Source organism: Hemicordylus capensis, chromosome 10, assembly GCF_027244095.1.
Source record: "Hemicordylus capensis ecotype Gifberg chromosome 10, rHemCap1.1.pri, whole genome shotgun sequence".
In the NCBI taxonomy this organism is placed as follows: domain Eukaryota; kingdom Metazoa; phylum Chordata; class Lepidosauria; order Squamata; family Cordylidae; genus Hemicordylus; species Hemicordylus capensis.
This window is the reverse complement of record NC_069666.1, coordinates 14,921,845-14,944,136: the sequence shown is the minus strand read 5'-3', so window position 1 is coordinate 14,944,136 and position 22,292 is coordinate 14,921,845. Positions and strand designations below refer to the sequence as shown.

Below are 22,292 nucleotides of genomic sequence, written 5' to 3'. Positions count from 1 at the left end.
AAATTGATTGTCTATCCTCTGCTCTCAGTTATTTCACTTTTGTACTAAGCTCTCTTCTCATAAGAAATATGTTGGCATCCACTCTTTCTGAAATTGGTGAATATGATTATGAAAAAGAACGTGGAGGGCTTCTCCAGCTTCAGTTTTCACTTGTACACATGTGCCAACAAAATTAATTCTATTCATAAAGTTGTGATGTGGGGAAAACCTATGACCTGTTTTTGCATGAATTAGACTTTGGTAAGTGGAGCTGTTCTTGAACATACCACTGTTTCCCCATGCCTTAACATGGTTTGATTTATATTTTGCTCCATCTCTTGGTCTCAAAGCATCTTACAACATTTTTTAATAAATGTTAATATTTTTGTCTGGACCAGATAGTTTAGTCTAACCAACAATATAAACTGAGATCTGAACTCAAGTTTTGAAATGGGCTTCAGATCTCTATTTATTTCTAAGAAGTTGGTTAGAAGAAAACCAGGGATGGTCAGTTCAGCCATCACAACCAACCTTGGTTTGATTGTAACTGCAGTCAGAATTAGAATTCTTCTGAGGCTCATGTGGGCAAGAGAATAGGAGAGTGTGCAATCCTGAGGTGTGGAGTTGTTGTCTGGAACCAACATCCAACCCAACCCATGGTTCCTTGTGACATCTGAACCAGCCCTATGACTTGGGTGAGTTGGCATGCCAGTGATTCAGTACTGTGTAAATATTACATCAGTTGTGTGCAGGAAGAACTGCACAAGAATGTATTCAGGGTTATGGGTGTGTGTGTGTGCGCGCGCGCATGTGCACGCGCACACACACACTCTGTATGTGAACCAGCTTGTTGTACTGCTTGTTTCTCAAGAAATCTATTCTAGTAAGCTGCTGATAATCTTTGGCCAGCTTGCTCTGCAAAAAGTTTCCGATTAATTGCATTGGTGGAGTATATTTGATGTTGATTTTGAAATTGTTATCTATCTTTTGGACCTATCCTGGTTTAAGATGCCTTTGAATCCACGTCTTAGCAGATTGCTAGAATATATCAGACTTCAGATATGTAGGAGAATAAAGATTCTTACCGGCACTGCCAGTTTTCTTGTTATGGCAGCAGATATAAGCTTATTCTGTTTGATATAGAGTTTGCTGTATGACATACTTGCTCTGCAAAAAGGGGAAACACTATAATAAGGGATGGCCGAGGACTGCAGAGACCCATGTTCAAACCTCTGCTCAGTCAAGATGCTTACTGAATACCTTTGGACTAGGTACTGACTCAGCTTAACTTGTCTACTAGGGCCATGAAGTTGTATTGGTCCAACAGGAATGTCGGGCTGCTATGCTCAAGGAGCGCTGATAATCGGAACACTGACTAAAATCACTGTTGCCGTGTCAGAAATTATTCTACTTCCAACATTCCTAACAGACCAAAACCAGCCTAACAGTCAACATGGGGAGACTTTCTTTCCAAGCTGGCTCTGGGCTGGTTTCTAAGGACTGCACTCCCAAAATTGGGGGGTGGGGGCAAATGTAACCCCTGTAGCCCTCCAAATTTTAGTGTGTATGTGTGCAGAGTCCTTTAAAAAACCACCCTGGGAGCCGGCATGGAGAGAGAGTCTTTCCAAGTTGGCTCTCAGTGTGGATTTTAAGGTCTGCACCCCTGGAATTTCATCCCAGAGGGAATCTATGTGGTTGCTAAGAGTTGACACCGACTTGACAGCACTTAATCAATCAATCACCCCTGAAATCGGGGGTGGAGGCAAAGGTAACCCCTGTGAGGGACTGACAGGGCCAGTCAGGGCCTGGGATTACTTTCCCCCCAACCCCTCAATTTCAGGGGTGTAGTCATTAAAAACCAGAGCAGTGACTAAGCTTTAAGGCAAGAGTGGGGTGGGTGTTTTCCTCCAATGGATGTAGTGGGAAATATCAAGTAAATTCCAACCTGATTCCAATGGTGTTGTGGAGAGACATTTGAAAACAATGGAAACTTGAAAACAACTTATATTCAACATAGGTCGTCATCCATGCTTGCAACAGATATTGCTGGATATGTATGTCCCACTGAACCACTAGGTTTGCTGGGAGGATCAAATGGGAGTGGGGAATAGATTTGCATATGCTGCCCTGATCTCGAAGGACAGGATAAAACCGAAATGTAAACATAACATTGAGCAGGTCAAGGTTTTCAAGTATTTAGGGGTTGTATTTCATTCCATTGGATCCCGGAAAGCTCATCTTAGCTTTGTTTCTCACAGTGCCCAGCAGACGGCAAATGTGATGAAATCTTTTTACTTCTCGAGAGGTGCTCTTTTTGTCTCAGCGGCTGTCAAATTATTGAAGGCTAAAATATACCCTCAAATTTTTTATAGCGCACAAATTGGGCCTTTCGATAACTTCACAATCTTAGAAGCAGTCCACACTAAATCCTTAAGGGCTATCCTTCAAGCCCCCAGAGGCACAGCTAACGGGGCTCTCCGTAGAGAGGTTGGGGTTACCACCTTGAAAATGAAAATCTGGCTTTGCATAATCAGATTCTGGCTGCATTTGGTTTTCTTCCCAGTCGGTTTAGCGCCTTTAGTGTTAATTGACAGCTTTACATCTAAATAGGAAATTGCTCTAAAAACGAAATTACATCAACTGGACACGGCCCAAGAAGACCTTATAGCGAGGGGTTTCGATCAGGCGATATGTTTTGTTAGGCAATGACTATTGGATATAGATCTGCAGGAGGAGTGTGCTCGACTATCGAGGGGAATCTATATAGGCTCTCAAAATTTCAGCTACAAACCAGCTGAATATTTAGATCACATGTTTTTACCTAAGTTTAGGAGAGCATTAACCCTTGCTCATTTGAATGCCCTTCCCTCAGCACTCCTAGACAGGAAATATAAACGAGTCCCATACGCATTGTGTCGTTGCCCTTGTGGCTCAGGGGATATAGAGTCAGTCGTTCATGTTATTCTGTATTGTCAATTTTATAGAGATGCTCATATTAAGTTTATTGCTCCTCTCTTAAAGAACCATCCTGGTCATACAGATCAATTTTACTTTGATTTTTTATTGTCAAATTTTAAACTTGTTACTTCTATAAATGTGGCCAAGTTCTGTTTTGTTGCATCCAAACTTCGTAGAGCTTGTATTAGCAATTTGAATATTTTGTAAATTATAATTGTATTAGTTTAAATGTTAAGCCTGTCTAAGGACCGTAATAAATTTACTACTACTATAACTGATGAATCTTTGCCCTGTCCCTGAGAGGAAGAGTAACATTTATCCTTTTATGACCATTGTTTCTTTTACAAACAAATAAAAATGTCTCTTCTTTTTGGGATATATAGTACAGTGGCATGAAAAGATGTGGGTTAGAAATAGTTAAAGATGTTACAGTCAGTTTATGGGGGAGAGTAATTGACGAGGTATGAAAAGGGCTCTTTTAGGAGCTGTATTTCAGTTAGAATAGATTGGGAGGGAGACAAAGATTCCTGACTTGCAATTTATTCTCTCTTTCTGTCTGCAGGTTGGCCATTATGAATAATGGCACCAGTAGGAAAGCAAGTTGATATGGGTGGGAGAAGTGTATGTGTTTCCTTTATGAATGCAAACAAGAAGTTAGATGATTGGAGAGAGAAGGCTGAAGAGCTGGGAAAAGCAAAGGTTTATAATAAACTGCAGAGATGGGGCAACCAAGGAGCCAATCTGTTTAGCGGTAGGCATGCCAGGCCTCTTGCTCTGTTATAAATTGACAGGAAGTCAGAGTAGTGTTGAAATCCTGGATTTCTCAAGAAGATGATGGGCCATTTGAGAGGACACAGTGCAATGGCTTCTGTGTGAAAAACAATTACTTGAGATTTGCACAGTTGCAAGTTTTTCAATGCCTTTAACAGGCAGCATTTCTTTGCTAGTAAATAAAGGGGAAAATGGGTTGAAACTCTGAGAATCATCAGTAAATTACTGGGATTCACTCACATAGGCAATTGTGTTTACAAATAAACAAACTGTATGTTCAAAAATGAAATTTCTCAATGCATGTAGAATATTGCATGCAACTCAGTTTGGTTAGCTAAGCTTTCTATATGAAAGTAGCTTGATTTTTTTGTTGGTTAATTTATCTATTACATTTTAATCCTGCCCTTCCTCCAAAGAGCTCTCTCTCCTCTGGCCTGTATGTGTTCATTGTGATTGTATTCTCGTTCCATGTGAGAATCACATCAGACACAGAGGGTGGAGCTAGGGAACTCGTGCTGCTGCCGGCTTCCCTCCACTCCTGGTGAGTCTTGAGGTCTTCCTGAAAAGAAACAGCGAAGGAGATGCTTTTATTTCAGCAAGGAGCATAAACAATAATTATCCTGTGAAGAGGGAGTGACTGACTTAAGATCACATAGAGTGCTTCATGGTAGAGTATAATTTGAATGTGAGTCTTCCTAGTCCAACATTCTAATTGCAGCAGCACCATATGGAGTCTTTGTTTTGGAACATATTTTATTGAACTTTTAGGGTTGACTTGTGTGGCATCATTAGCCTTAATCCCAACATTCTTCATACAGTCTCAAAGGATGCTCTGTGATTCAGATCAGCATCTGGTTTTGCTAGTGCAGGGCTGCTCAACTTCAGCCATCTTGCAGATGTTGGCCTGCAACACCCATAATCCCTGGCTATTAGCCACTGTGACAGGGAATTATGGGAACTGTAGTCCAAAAACAGCTGAAGGGTCAAAGTTGAGTAGCCCTGTGCTAGTGTCATATAATGCATGTATGGACTGTTGTCTGATGTTATGTCCCAGTACTTTGACTCAGGACACTTCTAGATCAGAAGAAGTTTGAGATAAGTTTAATATAATGACCCTGAGAATGAGCAAGGCCCTTCCTGGACCATAGCGGGAAGCAGTCGCCAAGGCAACCCTCCTGCCACAGGTTTTCACAGGCAAAGGGAGAAATAACACCTAGGGTCTGTGCTTTTGTTATTTGTCTGCTCCCAATAATGTTTCCTTACCAACATCGCCCAATACCAGTGATTCCGTCCACAAATTCCTTTGGCTCTGGGGATCCAGTGAATACCGCCATTCCAATCTCTTCAGAATTTGAAGCCTCTTCAGAATTTGAAGATAGAAACATAGGAAGCTGCCTTATATAGTGTGTGGCCTCAGACCATTATTGTCTCCATTTATTGGTGGGGGATCTCCAAGGTTTCAGGCAGGAGTCTTTCCCAGTCCTATCTGGAGTGGAGATACTGCCAGGGATTGAACCTGGGACTTCCTTCATGAAAAACGTATGCTCTACCGCTGAGCTACAGCCCCATCCCCAAATGCATGTCTGAGTCAGAAACAGAGTGGACCCTAATTGCTAACTTCCTCAGGGTCAGGGATTAGAAATGTTTCCCTGCAGGTGTATTTCAGCCTCCAATATACATTGGATCACTGCTGGAGCAACATTCCAGGTTACTTGCTCTTTCTCAGGTTCTGATGCTTGCCTGTCATGTTTCCTCAGCTTTGTAACACCTCTGTAGCTGTGACTGCATTCCCTTCGAAACCATGTCCCCACCTGTCCTTACCACAAACAGAAAACTTGGAGACATCCCAAAAGAATCCTTTAAATTTTATTAGATGTGTAGTGTAGTATTCAGAGGCACTCTTATCCCTGGACTTCAGGGCCAAAGTCCAGGGCATCAACACCCCCTGCCCCCCCCCCCAATCCTCTTTAGTCTGTCCTGGGTGGTGTGGTTTGTGCTCTCAATAACCCATGTGTTAAAAAGTGATGCTTTACTTGCAGAGTGGGGGCATCCAAATGCGTTTAGGTCCAGGCTCCAAAATTACCTAGGTGCACCTCTGGTAGTATTCTTTACTCCAGTTCATGATTAGAAGCTGGATGGCATTATGTCCATACAAACTATTGGGTAATTACCAGTTAGATTACAGTTTCACGGTTCACTTAAGTAACATTTATCAAGCAAAAAAGAGGGGGAGCGGGGGGGGGGAGAGAGAATTAGCTTGGTGGCTGTTTTAGAAATCAGAATATATGATTAAAGTCATAAGCCTTTGCCAGTGTTTTCAGTGGACTCTTGGCCAACTCCCAGTGCTGCTTCACACATTTGGGAAACAAATGTTTGTTTATTGCACAAGAAAGAATTCAAAATGTTTGTTTGAGTTATGAAGCCTTCTGAACCTCAACTGGGAGCCAAGTTTGAAGAGTCTGTGAAACCCCACAATGAGCTTTTGTTTACCATGGACATTCACTATAGAATAGGCAGCACCAGCTTATTCTGCTTGAGTCTCTGTGCCAAGTATTTGCCAGATGGTGTTATAATAGGCTCTGTACAGGGCATTTACTAGTGTATCTACCACAGTTCTAGCGAGAGGGATGGTCTTGATGAGTAAACAATGCAAACATTCTTCGGAGGAATTTGCCCCAAAGCACCTATCAAATGTTTCTAAGAGTAATATGTAAATCTCTGTCAACAGGGCTTTTTAGGGAAGCCACTCTGTATAATCCTGGAGGAGGAGGAGGAGGGAGCTTCTTAATTCCTAGAGTTTCCTGATTTCCAGTCTATTGAGCTTTGCACCAGTGTGGGCACCACGTGCTCTGATCTGATATAATTTTGCTTTTAGCCTAATGCTAAATTTGGGGGTTTTCTCCTTCCTGCTCTTTCTTGTAAGACATATGGGTAAAGGTAAAGTGTGCCGTCGGTACACTTGGAAAAATGAATTTATTCCATTTAAATTTCAGTATTTAGTAGCAAATATTTTAAATATAATATTCGAGAGTGGTGAGTGTCAAAGGCATTTCCAACTGGCTCCAACAGATTCTGCTTTTTGTTGCTATGTTAACAAACCTATGCTTTGGTATAGCAAGAGTGTGGGAAGAGGGTTGATAATCGGCTGGAATGTTGAAATTAAAACAGGATGTGGTGTTATAATATGAGCAAAGTTAGAGTTAATGACATTTGTAGGATCAGTTTGATCCAAAGTTTAACTTCTTTGTTTTTTAACTGGCATAGCATCCAAAGCAATTATTAGTGCAGAATGACCAGAACCCTGATCTGCAAGACAGGCACAGTGTTTGAGTGGTTTCGCTTGGCTTCTGGTCATCTTAAAATGGGTGCAGAGATTTCACTTGGGCTTTAACAGGAAATAGAGAATGCAAAATGCACCCATATGGAGAATGCATACATCTAAAAGTAGAGCCAACAGAGATCATGTCTATAAGGATGTAGAGATATTTTTTATTTTAGTTTTCACTTTCTTGCATAACCTATATGTCCATTAATGCACATAATGCAATAAACATGATAGTATCAAGCTCATTATTGGATGATTAGAATCAAACATAATTAGAGTCAAGCTGATCATGCGGACATACTCTAGAACTGAAACGATTTTCTTTCCATTTCAGAGATGAACGAAACCAGTCAATCATTGTAAGTGGTGAATCAGGAGCTGGAAAGACGGTTTCTGCTAAGTATGCAATGAGATATTTTGCCACTGTAAGTGGGTCTGCCAGTGAAGCAAACGTTGAAGAGAAAGTTTTGGCTTCCAATCCCATAATGGAGGTAAGAGCATGATTACATTTTCTGTTAATTTTTAAGTCTAATGCAGTGCTTTTGCCATTGGGGTCTGCCTCCTCTTCTATGGGCTAAGATTAGAGATGACCAACCTGAGGCTCTCCAGCTGTTGTTGGAATAAAACTCCCATAATTCCAAGCAGCAATACATTGCAGCTGGAGATGATGGAAGTTGTAGTCCACTGACAGGTTCATTAGGCGTGTGAATCACCAAAATTGGTGAATCACCAAAACCATTAAAAAGAAAAAAAGTCAGGAGGCCAACATGGTCTCCCCACCATTGGAATTGGGTCAGAATTGACCCGAAATTTTCCGATATGCCTATCGGGTGGTGGGGATGGGGAGGACACCCCTCACCCTTGTCTTAGTGTTTAGTTACTGTTGTGGCTTTTAAGGACTGTACCCCTTAAATTGGGGGTTGGGGTAGGGGGCAGCGGTCACCCCAGGCAGGGTTCCTACTGATCCTGTGGATCCCCCACGGGAGTTACTCCCCTCCCACTCCCCCGATTTCAGGGATGCAGTCCTTAAAATCTACATTGGGAGCCGACTTGGAGGAACTTGCTCTCTCCAAGTCGCACCCCCAAAATCGTTGTGGGGTGGGTCAGGTCAAAGGTAACTCCAGGTGGGGGACCCACTGGACTTCCTTCTGTTGTTTCTGAAAGCTTTCCAGTAATGTCTAATAGTGGCATATCAATCTGACATTTTTGGCTGAATAGTGGGCGCATCGGTTCAACATATCAATATAACTGCACAACCCTGATGTTTATATTTCAATAAATAATAAATATCCCCACAATAAGCCTGTGAGGTAGGTTGGTTAGGCTGAGGTGGCTGGCCCAGAGTCACCCACTGAGTTTCAATGGGCAAATGCGGATTTGAACTCAGATCTCTTTGGTCCTAGTCCAATACTCTAACCACACTGTTACAAAATATCCTCTTTATGTATTCCTCTTGCATGTCTCCTTTGGTGAACAAGTTTTTCATTTAATGCAATTGACCAGACTCTGCTGTACCAAAAATTCAGAGAACTGTTTGAAGTAGATTTAATAATTACTTTGTGTGTTGTAGTTCTTATTAATTGCTATTGAAAGTAGCATACTATATTCAGAGCATAAAGCAAATAATGATTAAGCATGGGGAAATTGGATTTCATTCCATATTAGAAGATTTAAAAGAGTGATTGTGCTACTTATAAATGCAAGTCCTTGCAAGGAACAGAATCTTCAAGAAAACTACTCAATTCTAGAGAAATGCAACTAAACACCCCTTTCCTCCCTAATACTTTTTTAAAAATTATCCTTCCCCCACCTTCCTTATTTTAAGCATTTATTGAAACATTAAAGCAGAGATGGCATTATCCACCCTAATGCAGCTTTGGCACCGGTGTTTTTGAGGTAGACCCCCGATAAGGTAATTCTGCCTGGTTTGGTTTGCTGTGTGGAATTTCAAAATGATCTTACTAAATATATCATAAGGGACAGTTTCAGGCAATTGTAAGGCCATTTGCAGACTTGTGCAACTATTGCTAAATTCTTCCCCACTGACATGTGAGAGGCCTTGGAGAACTTTCCCTGTTGTTAATTAGGATTTAATTCTCTAGTATTTGCCATGTATACTTGCAATTCTGATCTCACTTTTCTTCACCGGAACTCTGTGATGTAGGTAAGGTTATGAGAGGTATGCTCCAGGCCTCCCAAGGGTTTGAACCTAAAAGTCCCAACCCTGCCCATTAGGATTTAGCAATCCATCACATTTCAAAGATGATTCAGCATGAAGTTGCTGTGAATTAAAGTATCTTTTAAAATGCTTTTTAAACCAACTGGTTTCGTGCTGTGCTTCTCATGCTGTGCCTCCATCTTGTAGTACAATTGGGTGTTGGAATAAGGCAAATAACATAGAAGGCAGTCTTCATTTTTGACTGTGTGCCATGATATCATAGAATTTAGGAAGCTGCTTTCTACTGAGTCAGACCTTTTGTCTGTCCAGCTCAGTATTGTCTACACTGACTGGCAGCAGCTTCTCCAAGGTTTCAGGCAGGGGTCTCTCCCAGCTCTGCCTGGAGATGCTTCCAGAGATTGAACCTGGGACCTTCTGCCTGCAGAACAGATGCTCCACGACTGAGCTATGGCTGCATCCCTAACATGCAGCTATTGCAACAAAAATGCAGAAATCCATAGCAATGTCTAAAAACAGTTTGTTGGTTTGTTTGTTTGTTATACTGCCTAACATTGAAGTCTCTAGGCGGTGTACAGAATTAAAACATAATATAATATAAAACCTTTAAATTCATAAAAAGATAAAAATCATAATAGATAAAAATAGATTAAAATTTAAGAATGATTAAAAATTAAATTTTTTTGTTGCGGACGGTTGTCTTGTAACTGCTTCTGCATTGCTCCCTTTTTAACTTGGCATATTCAGTGGTCCACCTGTGCATGCAACTTGTGTCTGTTTAGAAATGTTGGTTGGCAAGCATGACTTTACGGTGTTTTTGAGAACAGCTCATATATGAAAATCCGTATTTGCAAGTCAGGGTGCAGTTTAAGTGCTTTCAGTGCGACTTCGGAGACCTCGTGCAATGCGAGAGTTGGGCTCTTTGAAATGCTTAATCTCTCTCTCTCCCTCTTTTTGGCCCCGCACTCCCCAGTCGATTGGGAATGCCAAAACCACACGGAATGACAACAGCAGTCGCTTTGGAAAGTACATTGAAATCGGTTTTGATAAGAGATATCGAATCATTGGTGCTAATATGAGAACTTATCTGCTGGAAAAATCCAGAGTGGTCTTCCAGGTAAAGGGGATGCACCCACAGAGGGCAGCAGCTTGATGGTAGTGCTTGAAACATTTTACGATGGTTATAGATAGAATAATCACGTGTTGTGTCTCGCTCTTTGACATGGAGTTACTGCACCTCTTAGCATATGGAGGAGGAAACAGTTCGCATTTCAGAACTCCAGAGAAGGATTTAATGCAATCTTTTTGAAATAGCGATGGTGCAGAGTCTCCTTCAAGCTTGCTGCTTGAAAGCCAGGCTGTTTGTCAGACCAGGAACTGTGCACTTCGGCAAAGCTCTCAGTTCTCTCTGTTACCTAGTGTGTGGGTGAGGAATTGTATTGACCTTCCCTATCCCCAGAAGCCTTTTATGCCCTCTGAAAATATGCCCCTGAGGGTTGTGTGGCCTTTAGGGACATGTTTTCAGGTGGCACAGAGCATTCTCTGGGGAAGGGGAGGTTGTCAAAATTTGCCCCCACTGCTGAGCCAGCAGTGGAGCTGAGTTAGTCGAACATTTCCAATGCACTAGTGCTTCTCCTGTTGCACTGATGCTTGGTTGTCAGCCAGTGTTTCTGTCTCTGATATATTAGAAGAGGTAGAGGGAGTGCTCATGATCTCAAAAGACTAGAGGAAGCAGAAAGAGTTTTTTGTTTTTTTTTTTTTTTTTTTTTTACTATAGTGCTGCTATATGGAAATGCAGGTGCTAGAACCCCTCCCCTCACCATTAGCAAGCTCTCTTCCCAGCTGGGCTACAGTGGGAGACTGATTAGAACTCAAGTTGTATCTGTAAACTGATAATCACTTAATGGGCTCTTGTACACAATCAGAAGGGGGTGGTTTGGGACTTGGAAGAGTTCAGAGCAGCCCCTGCTCCCAGACGAGTGCCGTAGTGGCGAGCTTGGAACTGGGAAGGCCTCCAAGAATTGGAAGAACCTTCACACAATGCACTGTGCAGGCAGGAGAAGAGAAAACCCATGAACAGCAGCTGCGCTCTGATTGGCCACAAGGGGGAAGGAGTGAAATTAGCCCCATTCAAGCCATTTCAAGCAAGTGGTGATAGGGTGTCCTGTGCAGAGTGGCACATTCACAGACCACAGCCCCTCCAGATGTAGCACTCTCTTAAAAACATGGTGGCTGGTTGCCGGGACCTGCAGATGAAGCGGAAAGCAAACACCCTATCCACAAACCCGGGTACTGGGGGCCCTGCTCTGCACTAACCTGGGCTAAGACCCAGGATTAGAAGCTGGGTTACCCATTTTTGGACATGTGCATGCAAAACCGGGTTAGCAGCAGATAAACCAGATCTGGGTGATTGTGTATAGAGGCTTACTGTTTTCCCTGGAAAACATGGGGAGCAAACAAATTAATAGAAATGCAGAAAATATTTGGATGTGTTATTGCAAGATTGTTCCCAGAGATTTAGCATAGCCTGTATTACTTTATTTTTATTAACATACAAAATAGAATTGTCACTTGTATGAAAATAACATATTTCTTAGAGGTACCTTATATTATGCTTATTTTTTATTGAAGGCAGAAGAGGAGAGAAATTACCATATCTTCTATCAGCTCTGTGCTTCTGCAGCATTACCTGAATTTAAAACATTGCGATTAGGTATATATTTGCATTTATGATTGGCGTGTACCCAATCTACATTGTTATGTTTTGACTGGTAGCTTTTTAAAGATCAGCTTATTTCTCTAAATCATGTCTTTCTGAAATGGCATATTTCTAAACTGTAAAGTGCATGAAAATTGTTTCTGTGTGTGTTGCTAGGTGGACATATAGTGTTGATTTGTTGATTAACCTGGCCACACTGACTTTTGACCAGGAAAAGTTCTTGGCCGAATTAGGATGTACTAGGAAACTGGAGATCCCTTTACCTCCAGTTTCCCAAACTGCACATATGAATTTGGGAAACTGGAGTTAAGGGAGGGAAAGGACCTGTTGTTTCCCTTCCCAGACTCCACTCTGAACCTTTGGTCAGAATGGAGTTTTGGTGCCCTTACCTCTGGTTCAGCGGTGCCAGTGTTGCATCCAAATGCTGGACTTGTCTTCAACATTAAACCTCAGTTTGAAACTTGGGTCTGGTGTAGCTGGACCTGAGAGTCCCTTGCTATTTTTATCTTCATTCTGCATGTTGCAGTGAGAAGAGCAGGTCTTGTGGTAGCAAGCATGACTTGTCCCCTTAGCTAAGCAGGGTCTGCCCTGGTTGCATACGAATGGGAGAATTGATTTGTGAGCACTGGAAGATATTCCCCTCAGGGGATGGAGCTGCTCTAGGAAGAGCATCTAGGTTCCAAGTTACCTCCCTGGTAGCATCTCCAAGATAGGGCTGAGAGAGTTAGATGGGCCAATGGTATGACTCAGTAGATGGCAGCTTCCTATGTCCCTGTGTTCTGCTTTTCAGTTTAACTTCGGGACAATTTCTTCAGCCTTCTCATGTCTTGGTTGACACACGTGCTTACAATGGGCATTTCTTCTTGGTATATTAAAAAAGTATGTGTGTATGTTTTTGTTTTTAAATAGGTAATGCAAACTATTTCCACTATACAAAGCAAGGGGGCAGCCCGATGATTGATGGGATTGATGATGCAAAGGAGATGGTGAACACACGACGGGCTTGCACACTGCTTGGTAATTTTCTGCAGCGCTTGTATCGTGGTTACTGTTTCAGTCATCCATTATTTATTCTTTACAAAATGACTGTTTGAAAAGATGAGCATACATACACTGAGGTCGTTCACACAATCAAAAACTGTGTTCTACCCAGGTTTGGGAGCTGTGTGTGCTGCCAGTTTTTGGTTGTGTGAAAGCCAGGTAGGAGGGAAACCTGAGTAGAAGTGATTGTGTGGAAGCAAGGTAAGAGGAGAACCTGGATAGCTTTTCCTCGTATATTGCTTCCACACAATCACTTCTTCCCAGGTTTTCCTCTTACATTGCTTCCACACACAGCTCTCAAGCCCGGGTAGAACACAGTTTTTGATTGTGTGAATGACCTCACTGTGTTGTGTAAGACAGTGGCCTGCATAGCCCCTCATGCTACTTTCTGTGTTGCAACTGTTTGAAGATTCCAAGGAAGCATATGTGATGCCCTGCCAGGAGGCTTTGAGACATTTAGAACTGGCTAATCCACTGCTACTCGCACTTGAGGAAATTTCTAGCACTCACTATGAACCATCAAGCATTTCAAGGTAGCTGTATTGTACTGGCACAATAATCCTTCTGTCTTCCTATGGGAATTGACAGTAAAAGTGGCCATCCAAGATAAACAAAAACAACCATCAAGGATTTATTCTTGTTTGAAATAAATATACAGTCTCTCCTTTACAAAGTTAGAATAAACACATTCCAACCAGTAACAGTTATACGCCATTGACTTTTACTGACCAGACTCTCTGTATCCCAGTCTGCATATGGAATCCCCACTACCCAGTTACAACAGTGCTTTTGCTACCTCGACTGCATTCAGTACACAACCACCAGTATAACTTTGTATCTTATGACAAACATGAATACGAACAAATATCTTCTAATTGTAATCCTAAAACAAACAAAACAACAACCCATTTTGCCAGAGTATATGGGTAGGTTCACACAACTTAAGAAACCATGGTTTATTCATTTGAGGAGGCACGTGAGCTCATTCTCATTCATGCTCCCTCCTGTCCTGCCTTGGATCAGTATCTGAGCTGTGATGTCAACATCATGGCTTGAAATGCAAATCTGGTTTCAAATACAGACTTAATTGTGGCTTGTAAAATACATTTCAAGCTCGGCACTGGGTGTGGATAGCAGAGCTATGGTTTAAACAACCATGATGTTGATGGACATGCGTGGTGAAGGCAGTGTGTGTAATCAGGTCATGTTTGCTTCAGTTGTTTGAACCCTCCCAGTGAGAAGTTTACAGGGAGATGTTTTAAGTCATTTCTCTCTCTTCATCTGAGGAGTTAAGCAGACTTGGAATTCCTTAGCCCATACCTTTTAAGCATTACAATAGAACCTTGTTACTCGCGGAACCACTATTTGTGGTTCCACAGGGTGTCTGACACCCGTTTTCAGTATCTGTGTATATGAAGGGTATATTATATGTATGTATATTATGGGTATATTATATGTATATGTATGTATATTTAATATGTATATTAAAACCCACATATCCGCGATTCATAGAGAGCTGGAAGTGACTGCAGAGGTCACTTCTGGATGCCATTTTCTGACTCATTTATTGGAAAAAGACTAATTTCCCACTGTGATTTTTTCCAGTTTGGGGGGCGTTTTGCAGCTTGGGGGGTATTCCTGGACATATCCAGGGTGCATGGAGCACAGTAAAGTACATAATTTTGTGCTTTTTCTGTGCCCCCCCCACCCCGGCCTGGCTCTTTCCCTCCATCCTGGATCCTAACACCCTTTCTGATAGGAGTAATGTCTCATTACTCGCGGTTCCGTTTCTTGTGGTAGTAGGTGAGGAATGGAACCCCTGTGAATAACAAGGTTCTGTATTTCCCAAAACTTGGCTAATTCTTCCTTGAATTCATCTGGTGTATCTGGCGACTACAGTCCTGGAGCAAAAGGCTAACTCAAACTAACATGTGAAATCTACTTTTCCCACTGCTTAGAATGCTTGTCGGTGTCTCCTGAACTGTAAGTTTCCTGAGCTGGAATTCCATATTCTTCTAAGCACCCTTACTGATCCATTCCCTTTCTAAGAAGTGAACATGCACTGAAGAAGCATGCTTCTAACCAGAAATGCCCCTTTTTCTAAAGGATACATGGGGAGAGGTTAACTATTTCTTCTTATGTGGTTTTCCTGCCAAACGTTGCCCCACTCGAAGTAGTTATTGTTGTTCTTGTGTCATGGTTATTCAGATGTTTAATTGGATTTGGCTTTTCATTTCATCTTCACAAAAATAATTTTGATTTATCCTTTATCCCCTCCCCCCACAGGTATTGTTGATTCCTGCCAGATGGGAATTTTTCAAATCCTTGCTGCTATTCTTCACTTAGGCAATGTGGCATTCACATCACGGGATGCTGACAGCTGTACAATACCAGTAAGTTACAAATGAGCTTAAAGCTGTTTCCAGTGTAACATTTATAGTTTTCTTGGCTATTCTTGGCTCTGTACACTGTAGGTGTACTGTAGACGGTGAGTGATTTCTATTTCCATGCTGTTTTTACTTTCTCTCCTCTTCCACGATGCCCTTCAAATTTAAAAATCAATTTACTTTCCCCCCTTCTTTGTCACACTGACTCTGTTAAATTCGCGGATCTTTTGAAAATAACTATGTTGAGGAATTTCTCAGACCACAGTTTACTAGTTTGAATATCATAGCTAACAGTGGTTTGTTTTAACAAAGTGCTGGTTCTTACCTATAAAGCCCTTCATGGCTTAGGTCCAGGCTATTTAAGGGACTACCTCCTTTGTCATAAATGCTGCTGCCAGTTATGATCTTCTGGAGAGGTCCACTTACAGATGCCACTGGCTCGTTTGGTGGCGACCCATACGGATGCCACTGGCTTTCTCTGTGGCTGCCCCGGGGCTTTGGAATATGCTCCCTACTGAAATAAGAACAACTTCTTCTCTGTTTGTTTTCAGGAAGAACCTCAAGACTCTCCTGTTTTCTCAGGCTTTTAATTAGAATTATTGTTTTAATAATTTTTAATACTTGTTTTAATAACTATTTTATTTTATTGTCCTGTATTTTAATCTGTGACTTTTAAATATTTTTAATTTTGTACACCACCTAGAGATGTACATATCAGGTGGATCAGAAATATGATAAACAAACAAATTAAGCTGTATACATAAGGAGAGAACGAAATATCTGTATGCAACACTCGCTCGCAGTCTTCCAAACTCTGGTTGGAGGATCATCTGAATGGACATTGTTTCTGGAAGTTCGTTGCAAGAGCTGTAAATGTTATTTTGATGCTTGCAAAGGAACAACGTTGTGATATATCGGAAACTATAGTATTTATTTATTTATTTATTTATTAACATTTTATATCCTGCTCTTCCTCCAAGGAGCCCAGAGCAGTGTACTGCATACTTAGGTTTCTCCTCACAGCAACCCTGTGAAGTAGGTTAGGCTGAGAGAGAAGTGACTGACCCAGAGTCACCCAGCAAGTACCATGGCTGAATGGGGATTTGAACTGGGGTCTCCCCGGTCCTAGTCCAACAGAATACATGCAGAATGCTTTTCTAGATGTGGAATGACCTCATCAAAATACAGAAGTCAACACTTCTATCCCCGAGTCTTCCTCCAAGAAGTAGGGGCAGGGTTAAGGAATAGGGGCAGTTTGCAGGAGAATTGGGATATTGAACTTTTAATTTTAGTATGTTGTCTAAAAGCAAGGAGTGTAGCCCATATGGTTATTGCTGATTCATCTTCTCACCTAAAATCTAGGGTATGTTGGAGAGCAAACATTAGTAAGTGTACTGTTGGTAGTAAATAGTTGTTTTTAGATCTAAGGAGATTTTTCTCATTATAGCCCAAACACGAACCCCTCAACATCTTCTGTGATCTCATGGGAGTGGAGTATGAACAGATGGCTCACTGGCTTTGCCATAGGAAGCTTGCTACTGCCACAGAGACATACATCAAGCCAATTTCCAAACTGCAGGCCATAAATGCGAGGGATGCTCTTGCCAAACATATCTATGCTAATCTGTTTAACTGGATTGTAGATCATGTGAACAAAGCTCTACATTCTACCATGAAGCAGCATTCTTTCATTGGTGTCTTGGACATCTATGGGTGAGTGTTCTCTGTGCATCAAGATTGTCTACTATAACTATTAGTGAAGACGTTACTTAAAACAATATTGTATCTTTGGTTGGTTTATCGTTGTGTGTTCATCACTTGATGACTGCAGCATCAAGTGATGACTTGCATATGAGGATGGGCCATCACAGATCATGCACAACAAATAGAATGTTCATACATTTACATCCACACTGTATTGTTTGATGGAATCAGTTCATACATCACTCACCAAGTGCTGAGTAATCAAGTTGTGAGAAATCAAGGGATGGATATGCATGTGTGAATCAGTTTTCCGAGTATTCTCTGCTTCAACTGGTGCGAATAAGAGCATGCAGTCCAAACAGTTTGCTTGGCCTTGAGATTGTCTTGACAATGAACTCTGCCATTAAAACAGGATACAAGAAGATAGAGAGTTACTGTATTTTCTGGTAGAAAGGCTGCAGCTGGAATTCTTTAAAAATCACATCAGAAACGCCACATCAGAGTAAAGACCGCAGCTAAAGTACCTCCAGTGGGGGAGAGAGCAAGGGGCCAAAATGCCCCCAGGTGGAGCGCAAATGGCGCTCCATGGAAAATGGAAAGCGGGGGAGCATGCAAATCCAGGGCTAGGAAGGCCCAACTGTGCTGTCGCCACTGTTCTTCCGCTGCCTTTGTTCCTTCCAGGTCCTCTTGACCATGTGGAATCTATTGTTGATTGGAGGGTCCTGCTGAGCTGCTGCTGCACCTCCTTCCCTTGCCCCTTATTTCTGGTGTAAAGGCTGCATCTGCGTAAAGGCAGTAGGCACTTTAAAGTAACTTTGAAAAATATATGCGCCGTGGCCTTTCTTCCAGAAAATACGCTAATCTTGTCCTGGGCTTGAAAACTGGAGACTCTTTGCTCCTAAGATTCTCTCATTTTCAGCCACCTGTTGACAACTGGTGTTCTCTCTAAGGCATGCACATCATGTGCACACGCACATAAGTTCTTTGACGTCCACGCAGTTAATTTTAGATCCTGCTCAGGATCTAATTGAATCAGGATCTAGTTGAATCAGGAAGGCCCCACTCTGCATGCATGTGCACACACTGCCTTGATACTGCTGCACAGCTCAAAACCCATTCTGCACTCAGATGAAACAAATTGGAGGGAACACTGTTGACAACCAGTCAGTTGGCAATATTGGACAGTTAGCAATTAGAAATTTTTGCCAGAAAAGGAGCAGAATAAGCCCAAGATTCTGCTAGTAGAGACCCCAAACGTTCTGCATTGTGGAAAGGAATTTCTATGAAGTATACTTGGGCCTATAGTTTGTTTTGGTCTTCCCTTGTTCTTTTCTAGAAAAATTGTCCACCCTCACTCTTTATTTGCTGTCAGTATTCTCTCTCTCCCCCCCACCACCACCCTCGCCACCAACATTTCAGGGTGGGGAAATTTTTGGCTTCACCCCATTGGTAATCTCTTCTGTTGTTCAGCTGATGGTCCTGCTCTCCTCTCACTAGAAATATTGAAATTATGGAAGTACTACATTCTGTCTATTTTGCATCTAGCCCGCCCCTCATGTTGACACGGCCAACTGAGAACTAACAGTTAGCTAGAATGGAGTTGTATGTTGTGGCCAAGCTGTGAAGCCATTAGTTTACTGCTTTAAGTTGTGCTGGTAGCTGTCTCTGTTTTTCAGGTTTGAAACATTCGAGATAAACAGCTTTGAACAGTTCTGTATAAACTATGCCAATGAGAAACTGCAGCAACAGTTCAATATGGTAAGTGAGAAACAACTGGCATGTTCTTTGCACTTCTACCCCTCCAGGGGCCCATTCTGTCATGTGGATCCTCTAGATCAGTGGTTTCCAACCTGTGGTCCGCAAAGGTATTACAGGTGGTCCATGACACTTGTGCCTCCTGCCTCCTCTTCTCGCCAGCCCTGCCATGACCATTGTGCTGCCCATTCTTGGTGGGGGAAGCAGGGGCACATGACACACCCTCTTATACTGATGCACAGCAGGACACATTCCATCCCCTCACTTGCCACACCAAGAGCTTGCTGGAGGCAGGGTCTTCATGCAACCAATGAGGAGATGGGATCCATCTTTCCACACCCCAGCGAGAGAGGATGTGTTGGATCCCCCCACTCTCCTCGGCAACAGTGGGCAGTGTAATGGCTGTGGCAGAGGTGGTGAGAAGAGGAAGAGGAGGAAGGAGGCCGTGGCGAAGGCAACTGGAGGACCCAGGTGGCAGTCAAGGCTTACTGGTGGTCCGCAAAACCTTTCGGTAACAATGTAGTGGTTCGCCTAAAAGTAATGGTTGGGGACTACTGCTCCAGATCAGTGCAGAGCTTCTCTAATGCTCTGTCCATGCCGTGTTTCCCAAGATGTGCCCTAGGGATAGCTGGTGCAGTCCACATCTTGTCAGTCTTCCTAAGCAGAACTCTGCTTCACCCCCCACCCCCGGCTTGGAAAAATGGATATCTCCTGATTTCTTTATTTTTCCTATAGCATGTCTTTAAGCTGGAGCAAGAAGAATACATGAGGGAACAAATTCCATGGACATTGATTGATTTCTATGATAATCAGCCTTGTATCAATCTCATAGAAGCAAAACTGGGCATTTTGGATTTGCTAGATGAGGAATGTAAGGTAAGGACACTTATGACCTCAGGTGGGTGCTGAGTGCTCTTCACTGTTTGGGGCAATGCGGGGAAGAATAAACATCTGCAGTTTAATATTTAAGCACTCTGTATGTCTTAGAAAAAACAGTTCTGGAACTTGTGAGGACAAAATGTATTGAATAAATTCCCACCGATATAGCCCTCCCCCGCCCCCTTGGCAACAAAAAGACCCTCTGTTCTATCACCTTTTATTGCCATCTGTCTATGGGTTCAACTAGATGTTATGGAGAATGCATGACCCTCATCTTCCCCATGTGACTTCCTGATAATTGAAGCTGGGGGTGCTGGGAGTTGTAGTTCAGCAACTTCTGGAGGAACCCAGGTTGGGAATCACTGGTCTAATAAAAGACGTTTATGATGTGATGCCATTGTTTTCCACATTTCCCTGCCTCGCTCCAATTCATTGGCTGTCACTTGCAAGAGCTGTGCAGCTACTGACCAGAACTAAGTCACACCACACATTTCTTGTACTGAAAAGTGTACAATTCAGTACAACTTCCTGTCCTGAAATCTCTTGTACATTGTTGAGGAGATTTGGGTTGATGATTACCATGGCCCTTTTAAAGTCTAGTTGGGCCTTAAGGGCCACTTAAAGCTACCAGTTTGTAACACAGAAAGCCCTTCTGTGCAGCAAAAAGTGTAAAAACTGTATGCAGATATCAGTTATGTTGAAAATTCTTCTTAAAGCTTTTCTCCTCTCACAATGTCTTCATCCCCTTTAGATGTATTCTTTCCGATGGGGTTGCTGCTGCTCCCATGTTTGTCCCCATGGTGGACAGAGAATGTCCACAGCAGTGTTCCCTCTAACAGGAATTCCCAGATGTTGTTGACTACAACTCCCAGAATCCCCAGCCAAAGGCCATTGCAGCTGGGGATGCTGAGAGTTGTAGTCAATAACATCTGGGAATCACTGTTAGAGGGAACACTGGTCCACAGTCATCCATCTGTGCGCGTTCCTGATGTGGCTAGCAGTCACATAGGCAGGGACCGGTAAAAGAATGTCTAAAGGAGGCCTTGTGCACTTCCTTAGGAGGGAACCCTGTAGAATTCAATGGCACTTTCTTCTGAGTAAATGTGTGCAGGATTTGGCTGTTAAAAGTCTTACAACGCAAGCATGGCTTCACAGTTTAAAAACCTTGTGTTTGTTAGTGATGTACTGTGTGTGTTTGGGAGATTTTGTCATGAATTATGACAGAGCTTTTTAGAGCAGGGTCAGCTTTTACTTTGCACAGCAGGGCTAAGGTCTAATTTCCTTGGTTTTGTGTGTCCCTCCTCCTGCTGGTCTTTCTCTGCTTAGCTTTTTCCTTGCTTATGTGGAGAAGAAATACGTTGTCTGAATCAATCCATCCTCTTTCCTCACTTGAGGGATATGTGTATTTTTCTTAGAGACTCTCCCTAAAAGGACAATGCATTAGCTCTTAATAACTTGTAATGTGGTGTACAAGAGGGTACTTACAGAGGTACTCCCAGAAAGATGGTCCATATTTCTTGTGGCTGGCAACAATATGTAACATTAACCATTCATATTTCTTTGAGTGGCAACAATTCAGATGAACTGTGGTTTCCATGTCTGCTGTAGACTGATCTTCTTCTTTTTATTCATTTCAAAGGGGCATCAGGGTAACTTTTCTTTTAATGTTTCCCTTCTCTAGATGCCTAAAGGTTCAGATAATAGTTGGGCCCAGAAATTATATAATACTCACTTGAATAAAACTGCACTCTTTGAAAAGCCCCGTTTGTCAAATAAAGCTTTTATCATCCAGCATTTTGCAGATAAGGTAAGGATTTATGTTTCTTAACTGGTTTAGTAAATGTTTTCTTCTTGTCCCATCTGATCTGGGACAGCTGGAGGAATATTTGTGTGTGGTCCACTTCCAAATGAAAGGCTTGCAGTTGTTGAGTAAATGGAAGTAAGCAAAGGTATTGGAAGGAACTGTCACAGTTTTGTCAGTCAGTGACTTAACAAATAAGGATGTTCACTTGTTCCTTGAAGTATCCATGCATTTAACACTGGTGTGCAGAAGCTCTATGTCCACATGACTACATGTGCCTACATTTTCTCCATGTAATCAAGAGCCCTGGGGATATTAGAGTCCTATTCCTGTACAGCTCCTTTCTCAGTTTAGGTGGTTATGGGTGGATTTAAAAACCAAAACCAAACCCTGTATACTCATCCTTCTAGGATTTTTCTTGTAAAACTAGATATTTATATTTCCAGGTGGAGTATCAATGTGAAGGGTTTTTGGAAAAAAACAAAGACACTGTCTATGAAGAACAAATCAAGGTTCTAAAGTCAAGTAAGGTTAGTATTGAGATTATTTCCCTCAGTACCAAATGTTTTGTAAACCACCTTGATTGTTTTAATTAAAGGCAGTATAAAAATCTAACAAATAAAGGTTGAGTTCCTGATAATCTCAGCCCACTCAGATATACATTTTTTAAAAATTGCTTTGATTGGGTATGATATTGAATATTTATCCCCTGTACCCCTTTTAAAATGTCCTTAAACCATGTAATTATTATAGAACTCCCCTATAATTTTCCTCAAAATATTTTTATAGCATAGCAT

The 22,292-nt window shown here is 42.0% G+C and overlaps 1 protein-coding gene across 4 annotated transcripts in view; it reads left to right on the top strand.

The window, feature by feature from the left end:
* The window catches only part of MYO5A (myosin VA), a 116,357-nt gene that overhangs the window by 34,489 nt on the left and 59,576 nt on the right, over window positions 1–22,292 (top strand). For 3 of the 4 annotated variants that reach the window (XM_053271802.1, XM_053271804.1, XM_053271801.1), the window contains exons 5-14: window positions 7,368–7,524; window positions 10,183–10,326; window positions 11,841–11,922; window positions 12,838–12,945; window positions 15,256–15,362; window positions 16,804–17,069; window positions 18,737–18,818; window positions 19,551–19,691; window positions 21,376–21,501; window positions 21,942–22,025. In XM_053271802.1, the coding sequence (XP_053127777.1) occupies window positions 7,368–7,524; window positions 10,183–10,326; window positions 11,841–11,922; window positions 12,838–12,945; window positions 15,256–15,362; window positions 16,804–17,069; window positions 18,737–18,818; window positions 19,551–19,691; window positions 21,376–21,501; window positions 21,942–22,025 (1,297 nt within the window). Of the gene's footprint in view, window positions 1–7,367; window positions 7,525–10,182; window positions 10,327–11,840; window positions 11,923–12,837; window positions 12,946–15,255; window positions 15,363–16,803; window positions 17,070–18,736; window positions 18,819–19,550; window positions 19,692–21,375; window positions 21,502–21,941; window positions 22,026–22,292 lie in introns of those variants that run through there. The other variant, XM_053271803.1, reaches the window with a different exon arrangement.